Here is a 25,762-nt window from a genome sequence, read left to right as displayed (position 1 = left end):
GTTGTGATACCTGAAAATTTCCAGTTTGTTTTTTAACCTCCGCTGTTTCGATGCCTGAAAATTTCTGTGCCTTGTTTTTCCATAGTCTGGCCTTGGAAAATAATGGAAGACAATTACACTACTGGTATTGACAATTTAAAGTAAAGATTGCACCCAAGTATACAGCCATTAAAAGTCACAATGGGTTGCATCTTAATAGGATGGACACTCAGTTTTGTCTGAGATTGAGGACAGTGATGTAAGTTGGTGAGGATTCTTGGTCTTTGTTAATAGTGTTTCCAGTATAACCTCATATAGGCACCAAATTCCTCTTGTCTTTTGGGGAAGGGCTGAGTAATGAGTATGTTGGCATTTACTTAGCAGAGAAGACTCTTTCTGTGTGTATTCACTGGAGGCAGTGAATTGTGAGCTATTAAAATTAAAAGCTTTGCATGAGAACATATGAATTATGCCCCTAAAAAGTTCTGTTTTGCGACATATGTATTTACTGCATAAAAATTAAAGTGTGCTTTTGACAAGTGAACGTTGCTGCATTTTTTCCTTAGGTAAAATTGTTTTACAGTCGATGACTTATTTGCAGAAACCAATTCCTTCCATTGAAGTTTTTGTCATCTTGAAACTTATTTTAGATTTGTTTTTCTTGATTGCTTTGGTGTTTATCTGATTCTTATTCTTCGCATAACCACACACAGACCGTAAAGGGTCTTCATGTACACGTTGTTTTCTTTCTTTTTTTTTTGTTACCTAAGTCCAATGAAATAGAACACTCTGCACATTCAAAAATATGCTTTTAAAATGTTTTTTTTATTGTTTTCTTGGTTATTACAAAGTATGTGGTCAATGCATGTTCCTACAGACTAGAAAATTCATCTCAGCAATCCTTCATGCCCTTAGCCACTAATCCCCACCTCTTATCTAATCCATATACTAAAGGAAATGGAGTCATTTACCTACAGGAATATACTGGGTGTTTATAACAAAATATTGTTTCCCTATTAAAAATTGGGCATAAAGAAGACAAATAATAGAGGTGATATTTTAAACTTCTAAGTGACCTCATGAGTATATTCTTAGCTTCCTTTTTTGTTTTTTTTTAACATGGCCAACCAAAAATGATGTTGTCCCATGCCATACAGAATACCTTGCCTTCTCGGTGTGAATTTGATGGGCTTTCATGCTGTTTAGATGCTTTGGGATTTTACTCTTTCATTCATTCCACCACATGATGTACAACGCGTGGAGCTGGGCCCCACAGACCCTGGGAAAACGTGGGCCTAAGGTTGCTACAAGAAGCTCTAAGAAGGAAGAGGACAAGTCCTTTCTCTATCATACGTGGTACTTAATAAGTGTTTATGGAATTAATATTTGTATATAAATGAACTGCATATAAGTGCCATGATAAAAAAACAAGAAAGTGCTTTGAAAGTTCAGATGAGATAAATGAATTTCTAGCTTGAGAATCAGGGAAGAATGGTCCTTTGAGGACTTCAAGAGATGGAAAGAGTTAAGGCAAACATGTTAGAAATAGGTTTCCAGTTATAGGCAGGGGCAAAGAGAGGAGAAATTGAGATCAGGGCAAAGCAAGAAGCTTCGCTAGCGCCTGTATCACAGGCAAGATTTATTGGGAAGTAAAGTTAAAAAGTCAACTCTGAATGCCAAGCTAAAGATTTATAATTTACTCCAAAGCAGTGGAGAGTTGATGGAGGTTTTTGAACTGGGAGTTTTGAATGGTGTATCCAAAGTGATACTTGAGGAAGATTAATCTGACAGTGGCTGGTGAAATGGACGACAGGCTGGCAGTGAACAGAATGGTTAGAAGGCAAAGCTGGGGTTAGGATAACGACCCTAGTGAGAGACTGAGAGAGGTAGCATCAGCTGATGAGGCAGCCACCAGCATGAGAGCTGAAGGAAGCAGAAGAATCAAAAATGATGCCAGATACTAAGAACTGAGATCTTAGCTTCTCCCTAGGCTGTGCCTTTGTCCCTTGACCCACCCTCCTCCTCTAAATCATCAAGAGTATAAGCCTCAGAGAAGGAGAGGAGCTTGAAGTACCAGTCTGGCAAATGTGTCAGTTGCCATAAAGAAAGTGGTGATATCTTTCATCTGCATTGACGTTCTTAAAATACTGATAAAGTGTGTAAAAAAAAAAACTAGTGCTTTCGTAATGGTTTATTTTGAACCACTGTTTCTTAGGTGCTCACAGATGGAGCTAGAAAATAGAGCTCCTTGCACTTATGCACATGTTATCCCAAGAATGTATGTTTTTGCAGATAGCTTTCCTTGTTCTCTAAGATGATTTCACCATTGTAAGGTAAACAGTGGAGTGATCTGTGATTTTTGACATGAGAAAATAAAGGAATGGATCTAGGCAACTGTTCAAGCTACCGAGGCACAAGGCTATGAGATAGATAAAGTATAAGCCATCGATGTTGTTGTAGTAGTAGTTAGTGTGGTGAATAATAAGGATAATATTGCTTGGAGCAAAGCAAATGGTAAAAATCATAAGAATGAGGAGACTCGTCTTAACATACCACAGCCATCTATGATCGTACGCATTAAGCGTCCGAATGATGGCTGTGTAGCAATAGATAATGACCACAAATGGAATTAAGAATCCAAAGAATGCCAAGGAGATGAAGTAATAGAGTTGGAAGGGAGCTGAGGATTTGCATGTGTTATGGACATCATGGCAGGTGGTGATACCTGGGTGGACAAGATAGTACTCCTGCTTTAGGATGAGAAATGGCAGCATGTATAAGAAAACTATTGCCCACACCAGTGCACACATTAACAAGGCATAGGTGCGCCTGGGCAGTCCCCGGTAAGTGAAAGGATGGACAATGGCTAGGTAGCGGCTGATGCTGATGCAGGCAAGGAGCAGAATGGAGCAATACATGTTGCCGTAGAAGATGACTGTGGTGGCCCGGCACATGACCTCTCCAAATACCCAGTTGTTTCCATTGAGGTGGTAGGCTATCTTAAAGGGCAGCGTGACACAAAAAAGAAAATCTGCAATGGCCAGGTTGGTGTAGAAGATGGTCATAGAGATGGACCTGGTCCTGAAGAAGAGCATCCACAGGGTCACCGCATTGGCTGGCGCACCTACTACAAACACCAGGATGTAGATGGCAGGTATCAGTTTGGTACTTAAGGAGCTGCTCAGGTACCCCATGGTAGCATTATTCACGTGGAGCTTTGAAACACTTTCTTCAGGGCACTTAATTTTAATAGTTGGGGTGGTTCCTGTCCAGCCTTCTATAGCAGAAAGGGGAAACTCTTCAAAAGAATTTGAGGGAGCTCCATGGTAGGTTTTAATAGGTAAGGTTGGCACTGCCAAGTTGTCTGCATCATTTTCCATGCCTGTAATTGAAAAGAAGTATTAACATATTATCTGTTGCTGAGCCATATCTATGGTTCAGGAGATAATAAAACTAAGTATCTTATGCTACAGAATCTCTGTACTTGTAGAATTTAAAGTTATTTTTATTTTGAAAAATTGTTATAGATCAAGTAATCAACAGGAATGCATTTAGTATGTCCCAGCACCATGCTAGCCCATGCAGGAGCGAAAACTAGGTGACAACTCGTTGCATGTAAGGAGTTTATAATACTGTTGGGGGAAAGAAAAATAGCACGTAAGACCATTATAGGCTAATGTCATATTGATTAAAAGGTCTAGGGGCCGGCCCTGTGGCCGAGTGGTTAAGTTCGCGCGCTCTGCTTCAGCGGCCCAGGATTTCACCGGTTCAAATCCTGGGCATGGACATGGCACCGCTTGTCAAGCCATGCTGAGGTGGCATCCCACATGCCACAACTAGAAGGACTCATGACTGAAAATACACAACTATGTACTGGGGGGCTTTGGGAGAAAAAGGAAAAATCTTTAAAAAAAACAAAAACAAAAGGTCTATAGGCATTCAGATGATAGATTTAGATGTTTGAGCAAAATGTCAAGGAGAAGATGAATAAGAGCAAAGATGAGCAATTTCATCAAGAGATGGAATTTAATAGACGAATACAATTCTGGTAGGTAATATATGAACAAAGGCATAGTGTGGGCGGCATGAAATCTGGGAACATCAGATAAGTTAATTCAACAAGTGTTTGTTGCATATGTATATGCCAGTGATATACAGTTTTAAATAAACTCCATCCCTGTCTTCAACTCTCAGACTAGTGAAGAAGATGCACAAAAACACATTGTCTTATGCTAATAAGGTGCATCTGAGAGATGAATTTGAATGAGTAGATTACAACCAAATCTCTGAAGGCCCTCTAAACTGTACTAAGAAATCATTTGCCCGTTCATGGATACTGGGGTTGTCCACATGCAAAATTGTGAACAGAGGGATGACCGTTGTGGTAGACAGAATGATGGGCCCCCAGAGATTCCATCTGATAATGCCTGGAACCTGTGACTTTGTTACTTTGTATGGCAAAAGGGACTTTGTAGATGTGATTAAGTATCTTGAGATGGGATGAGCATACTGGATTGGCGGCGTGGGCCAAATGTAATCACGAGACTCCTTATAAGAGTCAAAGATGCTTGAAGATGCTATACTGCTGGCTTCTAAGATGGAAGAAGGAGCCATGAACCAAGGAATGTAGGCAGCTTCCAGAAGCTGAAAAAAGCAAGGAAACAGATTCCCCCCTGGAGCCTCCAGAACGAACACAGCCCTGCCGACACCTTGACTTTAGGACTTGAACCTCCAGAGCTGTAACATAATAAATCTGTGTTGTTTTAAGCCACTAAGTTTGTGGTAATTTGTTACAGCAGCAACAGGAAAGTAGTATAACTGTGGCTTGACTTGTGTTTAAGATGACTTTGGGGAGAGTGCAGAGAATAGACTGAAAAGGTAAGAAAGGAGAGGCAAGGGCGCCTGATTTGGAGGCTGCTCAAGATGGTGAGTTACAGAAGTAGAGTGATGGCAGTGGAAAGGTGACAATGAACACGTCAGACTCTGTGATGGAGGCTCGAAGGGACCGGCATCTGTTTGGCGATGGAGGCGGAGAGGGAGAGGCAGGAGGCAGAAGTGAGTTGGAGGTTTCTGCTCTAAATGACATGGAGGAGCGTGGGACAAGGGGCAGCACAGGGAGAAGCTAAGACCTCAGTTGTTAGTGTTAACTAAATTTGGGTTGCTGGTGGGATATCTGTGTGTTAAATGTCCCATGACAGGTTAGAAGACTTAGGTGTTGAGTCCACAACTCCAGGAGCCCGAATAAGAGGTATGACTTTTCAGTCTGCGTAGAGGCTGTAGTTTAATTTAGTGGGAGTGGATAGGACGGCCTAGGGAGAGAGGAGAAGAAAGAATCCAAAGGGAGGCTTTAGGAGAAATGCCAGATTTGAAGGGGAGAGGAGACAAAGGAAGAAAAATGAGAAGATGAAATCAATATGATGATTTTTAAGAAGTTGGAAATGAAAAAAAAAGAAACAACAACTACATACTAAACATATTGGGTATTACTTGGCATGTTGATATTAACAATCCTAATTTTTGAAAGAGCAACTTCAAAAACAAAATAAACCTTAGTACTCAAATCTGTTTCTCGTTATATAATTTTTCCATAAATTAATCTTTGACATGTATAGAAAGTAGATTCTATCAAGTTTCTAATGTTACCTTAAGATGGACTTTTAGGTTGAATATACACCTCGTACTTACCAATTTAAAATGCCATTGCTCTGCCACTCATGTCTTCCTCACTCTACCTTGGAATTCCTACATGTTGAAAACTTGAGGTTAAAGTACTAATAATTTACTAATCTGGTTCTCACTCAAAGCCAGTTCCTCTTCCTGCTTTCTTCTCTAGCAGCTGGCCTCCGGGTGGAATTGAAGCCGCCTCATAACCCTGAGATTGTGCAAACTCAGTGTGTGAAACAGAGGGAGGGTGTTGCCTGAACAGGCCAGGACAGCGAGGTGCTCAGGTGTCATTTAAGAGAAGACAGATTAGAGAGAAGGAAAGTAAAATCTGGGAAGTGGCGTTTGTCTGTGCCTGTGTTTTGGTGTGAACTGTGAAGGCGTGTGTGTGACGCTTGAGTCCAGCCACACAGATCCTTCTGCTCACTTTTGCATTTTGGAAAATTCTTGCGTCTGACCACACCCAAAGAAAAGTGCCTTTACAGATAGGTAGAAGCTGGAGAGGGGTGGCTGGAGAACGTGCTGTCCCAGTTATTTCCCTTCCAGATCTGATAAGGGAGCTGTTGAAACCCAGTGTTTGTCAGTTTTCAGAAAATTCCTCTGATTGAGCAAGACATCGTGCCTAAAAGCATGCCAAACAGTGACTGTTCATGAAAAAGTCTTGATTCCATTTCCCATGAGAATTCCGGATCTGGTTCAGCTTCAATAAGTCTTTTATCCCTTAATGCCTGGTTTTCCTTAAGAATAGTACTCATTGTTAAATTTTATATATTTTTTAATTTTATTTGAATTCTTTGTACAGGCTTCTGTTTGGCATCATGCTTCTGAAACGTTTAACGGCCTGGGACACAGACTGATCCAAAGGGAATGGATTTGAGCCTCTTGATAATGAGTTCTTCCCTCGTGTTTCTCCCCTACCCCATCCAAGAAAGCAACCTCACTGCCTTTCACTTTGTCACCTTTAAATTCCACTCTTTTCACTTCCACCAAACCCCACCAGCATCTTGAAGGAACCACCTGCACAAACCTCTTTTCTTTGGTTATCCTTTCATTATTCTGCATTTCGATTCATCCACTCTCAGAAAACACTCGCTCACTCGATTCACAGCCGTGTGTGCTCTCCTACCACCCGCCTCGGCCATTCCGACTGTCAGTGTAAGCAGCGTTCCTTTACAGAGGTTTGTTATTTCTTTAATTTTGTTATTTCCTGCTGGTGGTTGCCCCTCACCCCAGCTCTCCTGCTCCTAACAGTGTTGCCTGGACTGTACCTAACAGTAAAAGAGTGGTGGGTACAGATCTATCCCAAGTGGGTTAATTTGAGAGCAAGCAGGAGGTTACAGGCTAACATCGTGTTGAGTGAAAGAGGAAGCGTGTCAACAGTTGAATAATAGTATTCAGGAGATTTCACTTATAAAATTATAAAATCATATATGAGGGTGGGGAGAACTCCCAGGTGCCACTGAAAGTCAGAAAAGGTATTTCGTTTAGAAACACTAATTCATTAGCATCGCTGACTCCTGAGGGCAGACCGTTCCATCTTTCTGGGAGTTATTCTGGTTTCCCCTATTTGTGCCTCACCAGAACGTATAAACAAGATTTTTTAAATCTCTTGCAAAAGTGCCATCTTTCCTGAATCAGAGGAAATACTTAGAAAATCAAAAACTCCTCACAAAGAAAATTGTTTCTTAATTGTAGTGATCTAAAATCTTAGCTATGCCACGAGTTTTTAAATATAAGCAGAGGACGCTTATTGTTTGACAAGGTTTGAACAGAGTGAACAAACTCGAGCTGTTCGCTTCTGTGATGCCGCCGTTTAATAACTAAGATCAGACGCTGCCTCCAGGTTGCCATTTGTGTGAAATGCAAAGAAAATTAGACTCAGGTGACTCTTGTCACCAAACCAGCACCCGCACTGTACCCCGTACGAAAAGAGCTTACCACTTTGACAAAGAGTGGGTGACAGAAGCATCAGTCCAGCAGCTGCCAGGATGACAGCCTTCATCTTGATGTCCTCAGTCCCGTTTCCCAGACGTCATCAAATGTGTATGATCGGGGAACACATTTCACCTCAGTTCCATGTGTTAACAGCAAATGGAAGCCTTGTTCTCTCTGTAGACGCGTGCTCTCCTGTGCTCTGCAGGCAGGAAGCGTGCCCCCTCCTCTGCAGAGAAAGGGTGTGACAGCACTCAAGTTTCAGTGTGCATGACTCAGGCCAAGCCTCTGAGCATGGTACATAATCCCGGAGAATGTTGTTTAACCCTTGCCCGCCCTAATGGTCCATTCTGAACAGATGCTGGCCTTCCCACCAGGATACAGCTGTGCGGTAAGAGAGTGCAGATGGTGTACTGTCCTTTACAGAAGGGAGCGGGAACTAGATGCTGCCCAGCAGTTTTAGCTCTGTCTCATCTCATTTTTACCCATTTTAAAAATGCAGTTCCAGAGTGTAATTTCTGCTTAATATTAAGCTGTCAGAAATTATCCTTTCCTTTATCCTCCCAGCTATTTCAAATCTTAATTCTTAAACTAATTACATAATTATAAATTAAATGCATCATGGGAAGCAAACATTTTTTAAGTTAAAATTAAGTGCTTGATTACTTTGAAAATTCTTGCGCACTGTCACATTGGTCTGAATTTGTCAACGGTCCCTGGCCAGAACTTGGTTTTACAGTGTTATGTTTTGTTTTGCCACAGTTCAATCTCTTACGAGCTATTCAGTAAGTCTACAGGGGCAGATAACTGGGCCGGGGGCAACCAACATTATGATTAAAGTAAAATCATAATACAACGCTGACATGCCAAGGACTGCCTTGATTCCATGAGTATTGGTGAACAGGTCTACAATAAGGCTTTTTTTAATTGTGGTAAAATGTACATAACATAAATTTATTATCTTAACCATTATTAAATGAACAACTCAGTAGCATTAAGTACATTCACATTGTTGTGTAACATGCAAGCCTCTATAAGTAGTTATATTCTGGAGGATATGATTTAATATGCAGTAGAAAAAAATACTGCGTTATAACAGATTTTCCTGTAATTAATGAAATTTAAGGTTAAACACTAAACCCAACAGCCTGTTGCCTATAAAATGTAGCAAGAATCAGAAAATGCAAATTTCACATGAGACTTAAAGGCTGAGGCATAAGCTAGGAAGGAATTGATCTGTGTAAACTTTTCACATCTTGATTAAATTTCATCACACCAAGAGTTTTGCCATCCAAAGTCAGTGTGATGATCACATAATTTATGGTAATGCAAACTGAGATAGAATGCTATCGTGTTGCAGAAATAATGACCAAGAAAAGTACAAAATATTGAAGAGAGTACTTTTTAAATTAAAACTTAATTCAGGAATTTATGACTTGTGCAGATGGCCTAGTTTCTGTTCACTTCGTCCATTTGTAACTCACATGTTGAACCTGGCTCTTTAGCCCAAGGTGAAGCGTGGCCATCTGTAGATATAATATTTCTAGTCTTCTGGTGAGCAACTGGAAAGGAGACCTTACTGATGTGGTAGGATTCAGTTTTTACTCTTGGTTTTGCATTTAACTCGAGCAACCTTTAGTTCAGTGAGTCATGATTTAAACTGTTGCCTTAAATTCATTTAATGTGCAAAGTCTGTCTTCTGTTTGGCGTATAGAATTAATATTTTGAAGTAGGATGGTAACTTCTCATCTGGGTGAAAGTTTGTATGGTGCATCTTCTACAGTGATAAGTTATGAATAAACTTGGTAAATACCCTTCAAAAACATTGAGACAGACATAAATGAACTTGTGTGGAGCCTAGTTTTTAGGCTATACCTTGGGGAGTATTTGGGTTCTCCTTAGCCTTGAAAACAGAGAAAAAATAATTCCTGCTCCCCTGTCTCTCCATCCCTCCTCTGGTCTTCAACTTCCCATCTTGCTTCCTGTTTGAACCTTTCCCATCCATTCTCCCAAGAGATGGAAAATCTTACTAACAGCTGATGGTACCCACATGGCGGACCTAGCTGGAGATGATTGTGGAAGCAGGTGCCAGGCCTTCCACAATGGTCTCCATTAGGCCAGATGTTGTGGGATGAAATAACAGATAGTTTCTTTCATTTTCAGAGCCCTTTTCACACACAATTTCTCATGTTAGTCTCTGAGGGAAATAAGGTTGAAGCCTGCCAAAGGAGCTGGTGTGTTATTTCTCCTCCCTGCTCCTCATCCATCTTGAGTCCTGAGTGATGGAGCACGTTTTCATGGCTCCACTGAGCTACCCTCTATTCATCACAATCTTGCCTTAGGATTTAGTATGTGATACATTCCTACACGGGGGCAGATGTTCCCATTTTTTTAAACGGAATGTCTTACCTTCCCTGAAAATGATTTCTACTGATAAAATTTACTTATAATTTTGGACAAGTTTATATAAAACGCAGTTGCAGTCTGGAAGTCCCATTTAATTACATTACATACCAGCATTGCATTTGTGGCAAGATCGTCAGAGTCAACCCAAAAGTAAAAACTAGTGAAGATACTTCAATAACTTTTCATTGCTGCTAGTGCTTCCTTTCTGCAGCTGTCCTTAACCACTTAGTCTTTTCTCCCTCTGCAAATCAACAAGCCCTATTCTAAGTTAACCCCTTCTTGGCTATTTCTAGATCATGTATCTACAGCCGCTATTACATTGATCACCTTGTATTATAATTATTTTTTGATACATCTGTCTCTTCTACTGAACTGTCAGCTCCTTGAGGGCAATCACTATGTTTTTGTTTGGGGTTTTTTTTTTTTTCCCTTTTGCAAGGAAAGATTTGCCCTGAGCTAACATCTGCTACCAGCCTTCTTCCTTTTTTTTGATCCCCAAATCCCCAGTACGTGGTTGTATATGCTAGTTGTAAGTTGTTCTGGTTCTTCTATGTGAGCCACTGCCACAGCATGGCAACTGACAAGTGGTGTGGTTCTGCAACCAGGAAGTGAACCCTGGGCTGCCAAAGTGTTAAGTGCCAAACTTTAACCACTAGGCAATCAGGGCTGCCTGTGTTTGTGTTTATTTTTGTCTCTGTGTCTGATAAATATCAGGTATCATTGTGCTTCCCTCAAATTTAAAGTATCCCATGGCCCTCGGGGCCACCCTGGGAACCACAGTTACTGAGTGAGTGGGGGAGAGAGTGTTTGACTAGGGGTGGCCAGAGAAGGCTTTGTTGGAGTAGGTGGCGTTTGAATGAAGCCCTGAAAGACAAGAAGAGCCACCAGTCATGCGGCTGGGCTAGAATGCTATGATCTGAAGGAGGCTGGTGTGAAGGTCTGGGGCAGGGAGCAGAGGAATGGGAGGTGCAGCCAGAGGGATCAGCAGGGCCAGATCATTAGATGCCCAGAGTCCATGGGGAGGGAGTTTTGTCCCCTCCTAACTGCAGGGGAAAACCTGGAGGAGGTGAAGAAGAGGAGCGGTGTCACGAGATGTCCATTTTGAAGAGCCCATCTGGTTCCCGGTAGATGACCACTGTGGTAGAAGGTGAACTTGGAAGCAACAAAAGCAAATAGAGACCCAGGCAGCTGTCCCGTTGAGTGATGACGGCTGGACTGCGAGGGTGGCCGTGGAGAAAGGAGAAGCGGTTGGGTTGGGGGTCTTTTTCGTTAGTAGCTTGTGGCACTATATGGCAGTGTTTAGTAGTTGCCAGATCAGAGTTTGTAGAAATTGTAATAAAAAGGCTCCTGAAAAGCAGTTACTAATTCTGTTTCACCATCATTCACTGTTCTTTCTTTTTTTCTATGGCAATATTCCCAGGACTCTGAGAGTGCTTCTAAAGTTCTTTGGCTGGATGAGATACAGCACGCAGTCGATGAGGCCAACATGGACAAGGACAAAGCAAAACAGTGTGAGCCCTCGCCTCCTTTTCCTGGCCCACCTCGCTTGCTTGCATCCGGTTATGCCCTTGCATTTTCATTGTAATTCATAATCTTTTAAAATTATGTAATTTTTAATTTCTGAAACTATTTGGACTGTCTTACCAATTTTAGTTTTTGAGTGCATATTTATACAAAATTAAGATTTGTTGGTTGCACTATTTTCCGTAATTAGGTGCTATCTCCAGCAAAATCTAAGAATGTTGTTGAACGAAATCCAGAAAGCAAAAAATGATTCCTAAACTCTCAAATTTATAGTTTAATCAAGTCTTTTTTCTATCTTGATCCTTAGAAAACTACCCATTTCTGCTTAATAAGGGTCCTCCATGCCTTTCATTGTGTTAGTCAGGGTTTTCCAGAGAAATAGAACTAAGTATATATTTTTCTCTGGAAAAAAACAGAACTACATATACAGTTTTATATATATGTATTAGTGTTTCTCTGGAAAGTACACGTACTATCTGTTTATCTATATACATACCCATTTATATGCAGAGAGAAAGACCGAGATTTATTTTAAGGAAGTGGCTCGTGCAATTGTGGAGAGGCTGGCAAGTCCAAAATCTGTAGGGCAGGCCAGCAGAGGCCTGGTGGCAGCACTTAATCACCAAAACAAGTGTGTGTGCTTACTGTGATGGTCAGCTGAGTGAAAGCAGTGATCAGACTAATCTGACTTGCAAAGACCTATGGAGCTGGCTATTCGATCATGCTGTTCCTGGAAGTGAAATAGACAGTTCGTCTACGAAATTCTTCCTTGATCTGTACAGGTGGAAGAGTTCCAGGTCAAGTGATTAGAAGTCTAACTTGAATCATGGAAACAGAAAGTTATGGCCCCTCAGTCAGTTCTCAGACGTGAGCCATTTACAGACCCAGAACTCTGAATGAAATGGAGGCCAGGCCCTTTTGAGAAAGGACTTTGCTACACTACCAAAAATGTATACTGTTCATCTTTCTCCCAGGCTTCTCCTGAAGAGACCTATGGCCTTTTACCATGGTGACTGTGCTGGGGGCAAAGGGCATAATCAGACTTCTCAGAGATGACTCGACTTTGTCTCTGAACTGATGCTCATTCCAGGAGACCCACCACTTCACTGTGGTCCAGCAGTCAGCGTGGGGGCTTATGGAGGTCAGATGATCAATGGAGTTTTAGCTTAGGTCTGTCTCACAGGGGGTCCAATAGTTCCCCAAATCCACTTTGGGATTATTTCCCCTGGTCCAGAATGCACAACTGGAATAAATATACTCAGCAACTCGCAGAATCCCCACATTGACTCAGATGATAGTTTTTAAAATTTTATTTGAAGCCTCTTTTCATGGAGGAATAGTATGAAAATTCACATGGCAATCTAAACTAGCTTCGAGATTGATATACTAACACTCTACGTGTACAAATAAGCTAAATAAATTAAAATAAGCTTCCTAAAAGTGGAGTTCATTAGCCTGTCCATTCATGGCACAATTAGAATCTCTCCGGTTGTATTGGGTCACAGAATGCCATTGAGATGCCTTAGTCTTGCTTCAACAATGTGCTTTTAAACTTTGGAAGCATCTGTGAGGACCATCTGGTTTTGATTTCCTTGGCCTGGAGAACTGTGTGTATTTCTCCAACCTGAACTTTTATGCCCTTAGGATCTTTGAAGACTTTCCGTTCTAGACTCTAATGCTTAAGAAAAAAAACAAGGTTGAGATGTGTATATAAGAAATTTAAGTATAAAACTGAAGGCAACCATAGTTTGAAGAAACACTTCTATGAAATTAGATTGTAATATAGGCACTCAAATAGCCTAAAAGGGTTAGGATTTTTCTCTCAGAGATCAAACCAATTTAGAAGTTATTTTATTCCTTTTAGTCCATGTTCTTCTGACATTTGGCCTACAGATGTTAAGAGGGTGCTGTTTTTTATGTTGAGACTTATGGTTCTATTGACTATGAGAGTAAAAGGTTTTCTCAAATATGTGTGATTTTGTACTCCACACTCGCACATTTAAAATCCTATCTTCTAACGCCCCTGTCCCTTGGAAGGGTGAATAGAGTGTCTTCTACGATGTATGACAACAAAAAGAAGTTCTGAAGATAAAACCATCTATATTCTGACACTGAGATGAGAATTTTCCAGTTTTTCAACAAGGAATTTAATCTTACTTTTAAAAGCATCTTTCATCCTTTGTATGAAGGCTTGAAACAGATTCTGGTGACATGTTGTAAACACCAAACCTACTCTCAGATAGTTTGATAAAAGATCACGTATTGGCCCATATATTTTCCCACAGGCAAGATTTAAAAGGGCAGAAGAGCTCAAGTCTCCTTGATTTTGGCCCAACATGCACTTTCACTGGAGCGTCTTGCTTTCTTAAAGTAGGCTTGTCTCTACTTTTGACTCCTTGCAGCAATATTTCTCAACCTTTCTCCGTTATTGCACCCTGAGGAATCTTTCTAAACGTTTTTTTCCCTAATTGCTCCTCAAGCACGAAATTTCAATACCACAGACATATTGTACATCTGTTTATGTACCATATGTAGATCTGCACTTTCTACCTAAAAAGTTGTTTTTTTACCCCTTCCTCCCAAGAACTAAGAGGTTATATCACCCCTTTTGAGAATGCATGCTTTAGAGAAAGCCTGCTGCTATATGGCTTAAGATGTAAAGCGAACACTTTTGGATCCCTTAGAAGATCTATGTAAGATTGCTTAATTTGTTCCTTAGCAGAAACATCCCTAACTTTATGGAGATCATTTATCTGACACCCTCAACTATCTGGCATTTGACCACAACCCACGGGTTAAGCAAAAAGCAGTGAAAGTAGATGCCTTGAAGTCTGTGTGCTGGAACTGATTGACTGTCCTCCTCAGGGACTCGTGGAGAGACACTCTGACCAGTTTATTCTTGTCTTAGACATAACACTAATATGTTTGCTTGTTTCCCTTCCCAACTCAGAGCACATCAGAAGCCGCACGTTACCAGGTGGTTACGTGTTTGTTTGGGCTGCCCCATGCAGGCACACAGACAGCAGCAGGAAGTCACGCTGACAGTGATGATAGGGGAAACTAAGAGGCATAGGAGTTTGAGGCCATTTAGTGCAGGAGCAAAGAAGCCCAAACACCCCCACGGTCCTTTAGCGTCTCAGTCACTGTAAGATAGCCCAATTTTAATGCTGTGAAGGACCCTTCTCGTGGCTCTCACCAAACATGAAGCACCTGCTAGGTACCAGGGGCTGCAGGTAAAATGATGAGCAGCATAGACTGTTCTCTTAGGGTTTTCTCCGGAGCTTTCAATTTTCACGGAAAACGGTTCTGTTAAGGTGAGCTTCAGTTGTCTGGAAAGTTAACCTGTGGACCCTCTCCTTGCACATCAATACTCAATGATAAAGCATATTACTCTATGCAAGAAATTTACACCTTTATAGTACCCATCTTTTAAGGAAAATGGCATTTTACTGGTTAGACAAAGCTGTCAGAGGTAATTCATGCGAGAATTCTTTGTGGTTTACTTGTTCCTTCTGCTTCTCTCAGCCCACAAACTTCTCAAACACCAGTCCTGCGTTTTTCTCACCCTGCAAAGTTTTCCTGGAGAAGAGGAAAGAGGGGCACTTCACCTGTTCCTATTAACTTCCACAGCGCAAGAACATACTGCTATGCCTTTTGTTCAGCAACAGTTGGAGTCTCCCACGGAGCTGCCCCTTTACTCTCTATCTGCTCCTCTAGATTTGCGTGACTTTGTCTCCAGGCTGTTGAAAGTCAAACTCTGTTTTGCCCCGTCAGCATTCATTGTTCTCTTCTATGCACGTGTGAACATAATTTGATGACGACAATATACCATTTAGCATTTGTACAGTAGAGTTTGACTTATATATGTTTTAAAAAAAATAAGAAGAAATATCCATCTCTCCCTTCTCTTTTCATCAAGATCTTTTTTCATCTAGAAAATATTTTAACCTGGTTTCTTTTATTTTTTAATTCTATATTTCTAATTCAGTACATTTACAGGTTGTGAAAACAGTAGTTCCCTTGGCTGGGCCGGAATAGTTTTACCTGCACCTAAAGTGGAAAAGAAGGAATTCATGTGTTAACTTTTCTTGGGCAACTAAGAGTTCAGTGAGGTTTTATTTACAGGGAAAAGCAGAAATTTGAATGGGATAAAATGCTTTCTGGGTCTAAATTGTTTCCAGAATTAAGTTTCTGGACTCCATTGCACATATCCACCAGCTGTGCCTGTTGCCTTTCTAGAACATTCATGTAGTTTGCTAATGACAACTTTCATGTATTTTGCGAAGTGCTATATCTTATATAGTATCTAGCACTATACAAGAGAATTTCAGGATTTCCGTAGCTTAGATAGCGTTTTACTTTTTCTAAAATAAATAAATGTCTTTGTAAAGCTAGTTCTCAAATACTGATTAATGACTTATGTAAGGGCTGCATATCCACGTTGGTGTGCATTCACCCTGTTTCGTTGATGACTACAGCGAGCAAAACCTAGTGCCTTGACACCACACAAGAGTAACCAGGAAATACCATGATTTTTAATAGACCATGCTCCTATGCGATCATCATCTGCTTACAACCTAAACTGGTAGGTGAGTTGGTGACTGCCTTGGGCATATGTGGTACATACTCTCAAAGGGTAAAAAGATTTAATACCAGTGCACTCCTAAAAGGTTGAATTATATCCTTGCCTGCCTCTAGGGTAAGTAGAAGATAACCATTAACAGAAACTCTTTTTTTTTTCCCCATTACCCAGGGGTTACACTGGTCGTTGATGTTAATCAGTGTTTGGAGCGAGAAACACCAGGTGATATTTTGTCTGTTTTGAAGTCTTCCGTTTGTAATCCAAATGACATAATCCCCGAATGTGCTGACAGGTGCTATGATGCCCTTGCAAAGGCAAAAGAGAAAAAATCTGAACATGGTAAGCTGCTTCATCGTTTAGCACCAAATAATATCATTTTGAATATGATGGTTTCTGTGGTATTTTCTTAATTTTAAGACAAATATTATCAAATGAACATTTATAAAATTTTTTTGATCATCTATGGCAAAGGAAATTTTTTAGATGTTTGTTTTTTGGAAAGCTGTGATTAACTTGGCTCTGCGTGGGTGGTACCATAGACTTGAGAAGATACAGTATGTAAGGAGACTTTGCTTTCTGTAGGTCTTGCTTATTGATCCATTCCTCCAGTGACACAACTGACTTTTACACTAATATTTCTCTCAAACCTTTCTGAAACAAATGATACATGATTGTACGATATTAAGTAGGGATAAAGAGTAATCTTCAAAATATAGAATAAAGTGCAGTGAATTGGTCTCCAAGGGATCAGATCAATGACCTTGGCAAATATTTATGCCTATTCAATTCAATGGCTGATCATGAAATGTTAGCTCTGGAAAGTATCTTTGAGATCATGAGTTTAATACTCATTTTTCAGATTTAGAAACACATTCATGAGATTTTGGACAGAGGGAGAAAATGACAGATCCAAGGAGATTAATTTTTGGCAGAGTTAATCCATCATTCCTTGAGTAGGCTTTTATTGAGCACCTGCTATGTCCTAGTATCAAGGATCAAGGTGTCTCCTGACTCGTAGGCTGGTGTTTATTTGTACTGCATCATAGGTTATATACATAGTACTTTTCATGTGTAGGAGGCTACTGTGACAGTATATGACCTTAGAAGTGGAACTTAAGAAAAATATTTTTAGTTCTACTGAAAGTCTGTCCAATAGTACCCTTTGTACTTACTTTTAAGTTTGTCTGATGTATTTCCAACTTTGGAGATTCCACCCTCCAATTCAGCACATTTTCCTGTTAATGAAATGTGAGGAGGGCTATTTGCCACTCTTTCTTACTTGGCCTCTGGTCACCCTTGAGCCCCTCTCTGTTCCTTCCACATCTCTTCATCAGGAGTCACCATAGTGTCCTTCGCCTCACCCTTTATGGGGAAAGAATTGCACAACTGTATTAACGCAGGGGTTGAGTTCCTAAAGATGACCCATCCTAATGTCAAATCCATCCTGGTCCAAACTTGGTTTATCTTCTCTCTCCTAAACTTGCCTACTCCTCTTCCCGTGTGCCACGTTTTAGTCAATGGAATCAAAATATCCCCAGATATCCAATTCAGAAACCTAGGAGGTACCTTAGATTCATTTTTACTCCAAAAAAAAGAGAGCGAGCCAGCTGGGACTTTGTTAGGGATTGTTTTCGCTCTCTAGATCAATGTGAGTGTTGTTGCCATCCTAACAATATTGAGTCTTCTGATCCATGTACGTAGCATGTCTTTTAGTTAAGCCTTTTTAAATTCTTTCGACAATGGTTTGTAGTTTTCAGTATATAAAGTTGCATTCCTTTTGTTAAATTTATTCCTACGTATTTTATCATTTTTGATGCTATTGTGAACATTTTGTTTCATTTTGGGGTTGTTTAATGCTAATATATAGAAATATAATTGGTTTTTTATTGAGAAGTAATTCACATAAAACTCACCCTTTTAAGGTGTACGATTTAGAGGTTTTTAGTATATTCACAAACTTGTACAGCCAACCCCACTAGTTAATTCTAGAACATTTTCATTTTACCAAACCAAAACCACATACCTATTAGCCATTGCTCCCCACCCCTCACCATCAGCCCCAGGCAACCATTAATCTGTGTTCTGTATAGTTTTGCCTGTTCTGGATATTTCATATAAATGGAATCATACCTTGTCCGGCTTCTTTCACTTAGCATGATGTTGTCAAAGTTCATCCACGTTGTTGCATGCATCAGTTCTTCATTCCTTTTTGTGGCTGATAATATTCCGTTGTATGGATATGCCACATTTTATTTATCCATTCATCAACTGATGGAATTTGGATTTTTTCCCCCCACTTTTGGCTATTCTGAACAATACTTCTGTGAATATTTGTGTACAAGTTTCTGCATGGACATATTTTCATACAATTGATTTTTGTAGATTGATCTTGTATCCTGCAACCTTACTGAACTCAGTTATTCTAATAGTGTTTTACTGGATTCCTTGAGCCTCCACTTGTTTTTATAAATAAAGTTTTGTTGGAACCCAGCCACACTCATTAATTTGGGTGTTGTCTGTGGCTGCTTTCATGCTACAGTGGCAGAGTTGAGTAGTTCTATTCTAGCAGAAATCTATAGCCCACAAAACTGAAAATATTTACTCTCTGGCCCTTCGCGCCAGAAAAAGAAGAAGGGTTCGCGGAAAAAGTTTGCCAATCCCTATTCTTAAAGGAAGAGGAGAAGCTTTCTAAGCGATTAAAGGCTGACTTTCACCCCCAGATGGAGTGATGAACATTGTTTTGGGGAGTGAACAGGATGATTTATTTTTCTCTCTTTCACCTCTGGTTCTAGGATGTCTAATCTTTCCCAAACTGTAGTGTCTGCTCCGAGGTAGGGCACTCATCCTATAGCTCAGTGTAGCTCTCACCTATAGGTATAATCTCGTCTGGAAGTCATCTAAAAGTGTGCCTCCTTTTAGAATACTCACTACCTCTTAACTAACTGGCCTTTTTCTCTTTTATGGTTTCCTCAAAGACCCATTATTACCCTTTTCCCTACGTAACAAACCAACTGTATTTCTTAAGAAAAATACTTGTACTCTGTGCTGGAGACACCCTCCTCAGCCTCTCAAAGTCTGACTGTAAATTCAAACTTGATGTGAAAATGATAGGAATTCTCTTTTCCTATTATCCTCTGACATCCCAACCCAAATACAGCTTTCTAATGCCAATATGGTTGGTTTTTAACCAGCTAAGACCTTTTTTCTTCTCAGTTTTTATGTAAATAAGAGAAGATATCAGTTTTTACCATCTTTGCCTTCTTTCCTTCCCAGTGAGAGAGTTGCCTAGAGAAGGGTGTTTATTCTTCTGACAGCATTCGTGAATCTGACGACTGTTGGTGGCTGGAAATATAATGATTACTTGTGATCATCCTAATTTGACTATGCAATACATTTTCTAGTAGACCAGAATTTCTAAACAGATAACAGCTGTCTGACTGCCCATTTAAAAAGATGTGCATCTCTCTTCCTGGGCATTGACAAATAGAACAGTTGAGAGGCACTTAAAACCAAATAAAGAATCAACATACACTAAGGGGCCGTGAAGTTACTTCTGCTTAGTTGTTTGAATCCATTTAGATATTCTATGAGGAAATTCACTTGAACTCTGATTTATCTATAAAGGCAATTAATCTAATGCCCACCTGGCAGCTAGCTGTTGGCTTAGCTTGGTCTAGGTCAGAATTTATTTTTTTTTTGTTGTTTTTAGCTCTCTGATCTGGAGGAAGAATCATGACAATTCAACAAAATAAACTTATTTCTAGACAGGAAGAGTAGCCCATGGATTCATGAGGAAGAGATATTCTTCTTGACCAATTTAAGCATGACTGCCATAGGTTTTTTTTCTAGTATGCCCCTCCCCACAAATTAAGTCCTTTCAACATTTTTTTTTTTTCTCATTTTGTGTGGTTGTGTGGAGCAAGATGATTCAGAGGAACCAGGAATTTTCCTTCTGCCTATTTAGTGACTTTGCTGTTTGCATATGCCATTTTGTACTTTGGATAGACTTGTCTGCAAAGATGAGTCATTTCTGCTTTGGTTTAATGGCCCTCCTTAAATGTTGAGTCACAGTCCTTGTAGGTCACTCCCTCTCAGAGAAGGTGCTGGAAGTCTTTCTAATCAAAGAGGACTCTTGCTCGTTGTTCTCCTTTCTCCTCGTGGTGCTGTTCACCTCTACCTCGGGCATACATTCCTTGCTTGCTTTTCCTTGTTGTTGGCCATTTGTGACTTCTGTCATCCTTGTGGAAAATGCGATCCAGAGCTAGCATTCGCCATCAGTCTCTCCTCCTTTTTCTTTGGCTTAGCAGAGAGCTGCCGATGAACGCACAGAATTCATCCCATTTTAGTGAGTCATTTCTAGTGATGTTTACTTAGACCATCTGAATGCTTGGTACAAAACACATTCATCAGATTATTTTACATATCGAAGAAGCTACATGGATGTTGAAGGGTTCAGCGTTTCTCTCTGGAATGTAACAAACTTTTTTCTTTAGTGTCTACTGAAGAAGGTCCATGGCTCAAACTTACCCTGCAGGACAAATATGACTACTACTACAACGTCGATTCAAAAGAGAGTTCCTGGGTCACACCTGCCTCATGCTTGTTTAAAGAATCATGGCTCATGGCAAAAGAAATTGAGGTAGGAAGTTGGTGTTTGATGGAAAACTATGTTACCTAAAGATAAGCAAGACCGCTTTTCTGTATTTGAATCGTGGAAGTGATGGGAGGAACTAATTGGTTTATTTGAAGGCTGGATGTGGAGTAAAGTTTTCATGAACTACAGTTGGATGTGGCTGCATGGTACCGATTTTTAGAATGTTTTCCCTATTTGCATAACACCACCAAAGAGAGTAGGGGGAAGACGGCTTTTGTGGCTTATCCGAGATGGTAGATCATCCTAAGAAACGAATCTTCAAGTTTTCCTTGAGACGAAAGCTCAATTAGTGGTAATTCCTTGGTTGTTAGTATTTAAAATGTCTTCTTTCTTTCCGCCTCTTAGCCTACAACATAGATATGTAGGTCCTTTAGAAAGTGAATAATGCTTCCCAGGGGGAAATACCCTTGAAGGAATATTCAAGATTGCTTTTGACTTGAGACCAAAAGTTGGACCCAAAAGATGTGAAGACTGCTGTTTGATCCAGGCATTGTAGTATGTTTAAGAGAAATTTTTGAGTTCCATTTTGGGGGAAAAACAAAAAATAGAATACACAAATATAGATCTTACAAAATCGTTCAAAGTCACCCAGCATCAAAGACGTTGCAGTATCGCAGTGCTGTGAACAGAATCACCGGTACGGTATTTACAAAACTCTGGGAAAAAAACTGGCCTGGGGCTGACCCTGACATCAGAAATCTTGAGTGACAAGAAGCTAGTAAAGAAATAACTTATTAACTAATTTCAAATGTTCAAAGTTCCCACAATTTATAGGAAAATGGCATTGTGGCAATGAATTATTAGTGCTACTTTGTTGAGAAATGAAATTACGGACAATATTTAAAAACTATAGGCTGTAATTGAAAAAATGTATCACGCTGTGAAGAAGCAGCATCAAAGGGTTAAAATTCAGAACCAAAAACTGCTCACGTGGCATCCAGAGATACCCTAGGCAGAACTCTGTGAAATTGAGCATCAGTCTGTTAGAATTATTAAAAAGTGGCAAGTCTACACTTTAAAAAAAAATTATTTCTTCTAGACAATCTAAAATTACTGATTTTATTCAGTGAATGTACATATATGTCTTCTCTTAAAGATATTTACGCATCTTTTATATGATTTCACTTTTAATTGTTTAAATTGATTCCAATCCATTTGGAATCCGATCCAAATCTGTTGATTCCAGTCACGCTGGACTAGAGGCATCAGCCGTGGAAGTGAGTTCAGTCTTTGCTTGCATCTCTCAAAGATCATAAAAGTAAACCCAGTTCGTGATCCACATAAAGGCGTCTCACAATCTGCCTTGTTCCCTTTGTCTCATCCATCTCGGTCTCCTTGTCTGCCGGTGATAGCACATCTTGCCTCTCCCACCTCCTTTCCTTCTGCCCCAAGTCTTTTATTTTACTCCAAATTTATTTTGAGTTTCCCCCAACCCAATACAGCAGTCTGCCTACTCTGGCCTGAGCGAGAAAAAGGCGGCAGAGAAGCCTGAGGAATTCGTATGCACTGCAGGCTTTTCCTTGGCAGCCTGAGGCGGGGGGAGGCGATGCATATTCTTACTGTACTCATCTTTGTCTTATTTACACTCTATGGGCCTCAGGCCTCACGCTTGCTTCTTGCCAGCATCATCCGTACATCCCTGCCTCCAAATCTTGAGATCATTCAGCCATGTTCTCGTACTATCTCAGGACAGAGTTCAGAGGATTCCAAAATCATGTTGCCAGAAAGAAGTTAAGCCAGTTCATCCCTCAGCTCTGGTCAAATCTGTTTTTAAACCAAACCAGAAAGAGCTATCCATATCCTTTTCTAAAAGATAAAACCTCCAGAAGCTATCCTATCTGCTTCTTTCACCTGATGTGTGAAGTGTAACCATAAGAAATATCTCTTGCCAGGACATTATTGAGGAAGTCACAGCCAATTACATTCGTGAGAAGATGTGGTCTGCTTCCGAAGATTTGCTTCTTCGCTTTGAAGCCACAAGCTCAGGAGCCCGCCTTAGGAAAGAGTATGAAGCTAGGAAATCATTTTTATATGAGCAAGAAGAGCATGTGGTCAAAATACAGGTATGTGAATTGCCTACCACTAGCTACAGCAGACTGTCATAGCCCCTGAAAATATTTTATTTGATAGGACAATCGACTACCAGCTTTCTAATAAACAAATCTGACTGCAGAGTTTTTCCTTAATCACTGCCCCCAAGTCTGCTTTCTTAAGGGTTTGAGATGAGAAAGTTGAATGATTTTTCACCTGTGGTCCTCTAGAGAGTATTCAGGGCCACTATGGACTTGCACAGGTCCACCTGCCACCAACCTAGTCAGAGCCAGAGGGACGCCTCAGATCAGAGTTGAAATCGTGTTTCTCCAAAGCTGGATCTCCTTGTGTCACCTGCTTCCTGACTCAGGTGCTTTATGAATTGGTTTTTAGTGGTTGGTGGATGTTGAATGGCATCTGAGGTTCTTTGCTCTTCTAGCCTGAAAGAGCTGAAGAGCTAATGAAATAGACTGAGCATCTCCAAGAGCATCTTCTGCCTTATCTGATCTGTCATTCTTCATTTAGGCCTGCAGGACAAATCCTCATTCCCAGCTTTTTGTTCTGAGTTATTCTTAAGCTTATATGACTTGTCCGAATTTTCTGGTTGGCAGGAGAAGAGCTTGCGAGATTTAGATGTCTCTCCTCCTTATTCCCCCAGCACCCTCTACCAACCACCATGCTGGCTTCCAAAAGGCTGTGTTTGTCCTTTTTTGTGCATCCAAAGTGAAACTGTTATTGCAGGGCAGAGTTTGATGGGGTTTTGCTTTGGCAAATAAGGATGAAATTTCCTAAATCGAAAGTTTTTAAGTTGAAGAGCTTCTTTTTTGTTGTCATTGGTGGACTTCTCTGCTTTTCCCACCTAACTGTAATATCCTTCAGGGCAGAAAACAAATTTTTAAAACTTTCATATTCTTGTGTCTTGCCTATGATAGGTGCTCAAATGTTTGAATTTGCTCGGAGCTTAAGATGCTAGAAAACAGAAATAATTTTTTAAAAGAAATGTCTCCTAAAACCTAACACTTACAGGATTTTTCTAGGTAAACCAGTAAGTTTTCTAGTTTATTCCTTCTTTAAACAAATGGTAGGCAAAACACACAGGAAGTGAACAAAAGTCTAAAACTGAATCATCTGCACTGATGCTGAGGCTCTAATTTTGCACAAAATTCTAAGAGTGTCCGCTGATTTGGACCAACTCCATTTGGACCAACTCTAAGCTCTCCAGTCTTGGGGCGCAGAGCAGTGCTGCAGTTGGAAGACGTTCTGAAGAGCTCACCATGTAAAATCCATCTGATATTAGGACCCAGGGCTGAAGTCATGGGAGGGCTAGGACAGAAACAATCATTTGGAGTCCTTTCCCTTCACCTCAGTAGAGGAGGCAGGATTGAAGAAGTCATCGAACTGAGGGGAACTAAGGCACCCACCATGCCTCTTTTTCACTGTTCTGACAGCTTTCTGTCAACGAGGGCATGAGGTCTAAAGGCAAGCTATAGATGGGAGTAGAAACCTGACAGCCCACAAAACCCAAAGACCATGAACCAAAGGTTATCATGCTAATCTCATTTCTTGCCAAGTGGCTGATTAAATCCTGAGTTAGGGGACTGATCTGAAATCTGAAGACTTCCCCTGCATGGAACAGCTCAACCTTGCTAGCTTGCGGCATCAGCCCAGATGCAATGGTCTTAACAAATTCGGAGAGAAAGCTTCCAGGCTGATGCCAACCACACCCCAGCTCCACCACCCTCCCAGCCTCAGGCTCCTCCTAAGGAGCTGAGTAGTGTTCAGAGAATATAGGTCATCAGTAGCCAGTCTTCTATCTCAAATGCTTATGGAACAAATCAGAAGGTGCCCAAGTAAACAGGCTGTCCATCAAGGAGGATCTATGTAACCGTGTTATTTTTGAACAGTAAGAAGGCTCTGGGAAAACTGTCTACATTTAACAATGAGTGAGCCAGAAAAAAGACCTCAAACAAAAAAGAAAATTTCATATCAAAAAAAAAGAAAAATGAACATAAACGTAAAATATAAATGAAGTAAACATCTCATTCCAGAAGACAAGAAATTTTTACACTGAAACTGCTTTGTGCTTTCAAGAAATTTAGTAAGACGTGGACTTAATGAAACAAGACAGCACAATAAAATGAAAAGATAACTGATGGCTAAAGAGAGGAAGGGAAAGAATGACATCCTAGAATATAAATGAATTTACAACAGCAGAATGCAGAGCAAACCCTGAAAATAATTGAAATACGTGGAGAACCTGAGAAAAATCACACAAAAACCTGAGGAAAAGAATAGATGATTTAAAATACATTTTCTCATCTAAAAGTGCTAATACCCATTTTTCTGCAGGGTTGTGAGGATTAAATGGGGTAATTCACGTAGCAGACTGCCCGCTGTGTGCACTTCTTCAGTGCTCAGTCAGCGTTAGAAATGATGAGGTGTAGAGGTGACGACTCAGGACACATCATGGGGATCCAGCATTGAGGTTGTTATGTGGCACAGGAAGAGTCCAAAAAAACTGAGACAGGAAGAAATAGATGCTACAGTATATTTTTTTTACTTGAACTGAAGAAAGCTTGAATGCCACTTTTTAGAAAAAAACATAATGGTGACAAACACCAAAACTTAGCCCTGGGAATTACTGAATTACTGAACTTCAGACCGGAGAGTGCCTGAAGCATCCCAGCAAACAGAAAAACAAGCTTCTCTGAAGCAGATTCAGATTACCAGGAGCAGGGGCAGCGTCTGCGGGCAGGGAGGAAGGGGGTGACGCTCTGTGACGGGACTTCGTCACCTTGTTTTAATGTAACTGACTACGCTTGTAGATGGCTAGATTTTACCTTGAAACAGAAGGAGAAAAAGGTAAATGTTTAGGGCTGTCTTGGCTAACAGAGATCACACAAGAATTTGTGTTGCAGAAGTTGGAGTTGGTTATTTGACTATTACCTAGGTGCCCAATTATCAAGTAATGCAATCAATTTAGCAAAAGCCAG

At 40.4% G+C, this 25,762-nt stretch overlaps 2 protein-coding genes across 6 annotated transcripts in view; one reads left to right on the top strand and one right to left on the bottom strand.

The window, feature by feature from the left end:
- IQGAP2 (IQ motif containing GTPase activating protein 2) overlaps nucleotides 1–25,762 on the top strand; it is a 267,942-nt gene that overhangs the window by 176,767 nt on the left and 65,413 nt on the right. For all 5 annotated transcript variants that reach the window (XM_070571602.1, XM_070571603.1, XM_070571604.1 and 2 more), the window contains 4 exons: nucleotides 11,399–11,489; nucleotides 16,256–16,423; nucleotides 20,578–20,723; nucleotides 22,631–22,801. In XM_070571602.1, coding sequence (XP_070427703.1) covers nucleotides 11,399–11,489; nucleotides 16,256–16,423; nucleotides 20,578–20,723; nucleotides 22,631–22,801 — 576 coding nt within the window. The remainder of the gene's footprint in view (nucleotides 1–11,398; nucleotides 11,490–16,255; nucleotides 16,424–20,577; nucleotides 20,724–22,630; nucleotides 22,802–25,762) is intronic.
- Nucleotides 786–8,129, bottom strand: F2RL2 (coagulation factor II thrombin receptor like 2). Its single transcript, XM_008541442.2, has 2 exons — nucleotides 7,579–8,129; nucleotides 786–3,361 (listed from the first exon to the last, which is right to left on the bottom strand). The coding sequence occupies exons 1-2, from the start codon at nucleotides 7,640–7,642 to the stop codon at nucleotides 2,289–2,291; spliced, it is 1,137 nt and encodes a 378-aa protein (XP_008539664.1). The 5' UTR covers nucleotides 7,643–8,129; the 3' UTR covers nucleotides 786–2,288.

The sequence above is a fragment of the Equus przewalskii genome, chromosome 13 (genome assembly GCF_037783145.1).
Source record: "Equus przewalskii isolate Varuska chromosome 13, EquPr2, whole genome shotgun sequence".
In the NCBI taxonomy this organism is placed as follows: domain Eukaryota; kingdom Metazoa; phylum Chordata; class Mammalia; order Perissodactyla; family Equidae; genus Equus; species Equus przewalskii.
The sequence above is the reverse complement of the archived record's forward strand: the minus strand, read 5'-3'. Positions and strand labels throughout refer to the sequence as shown.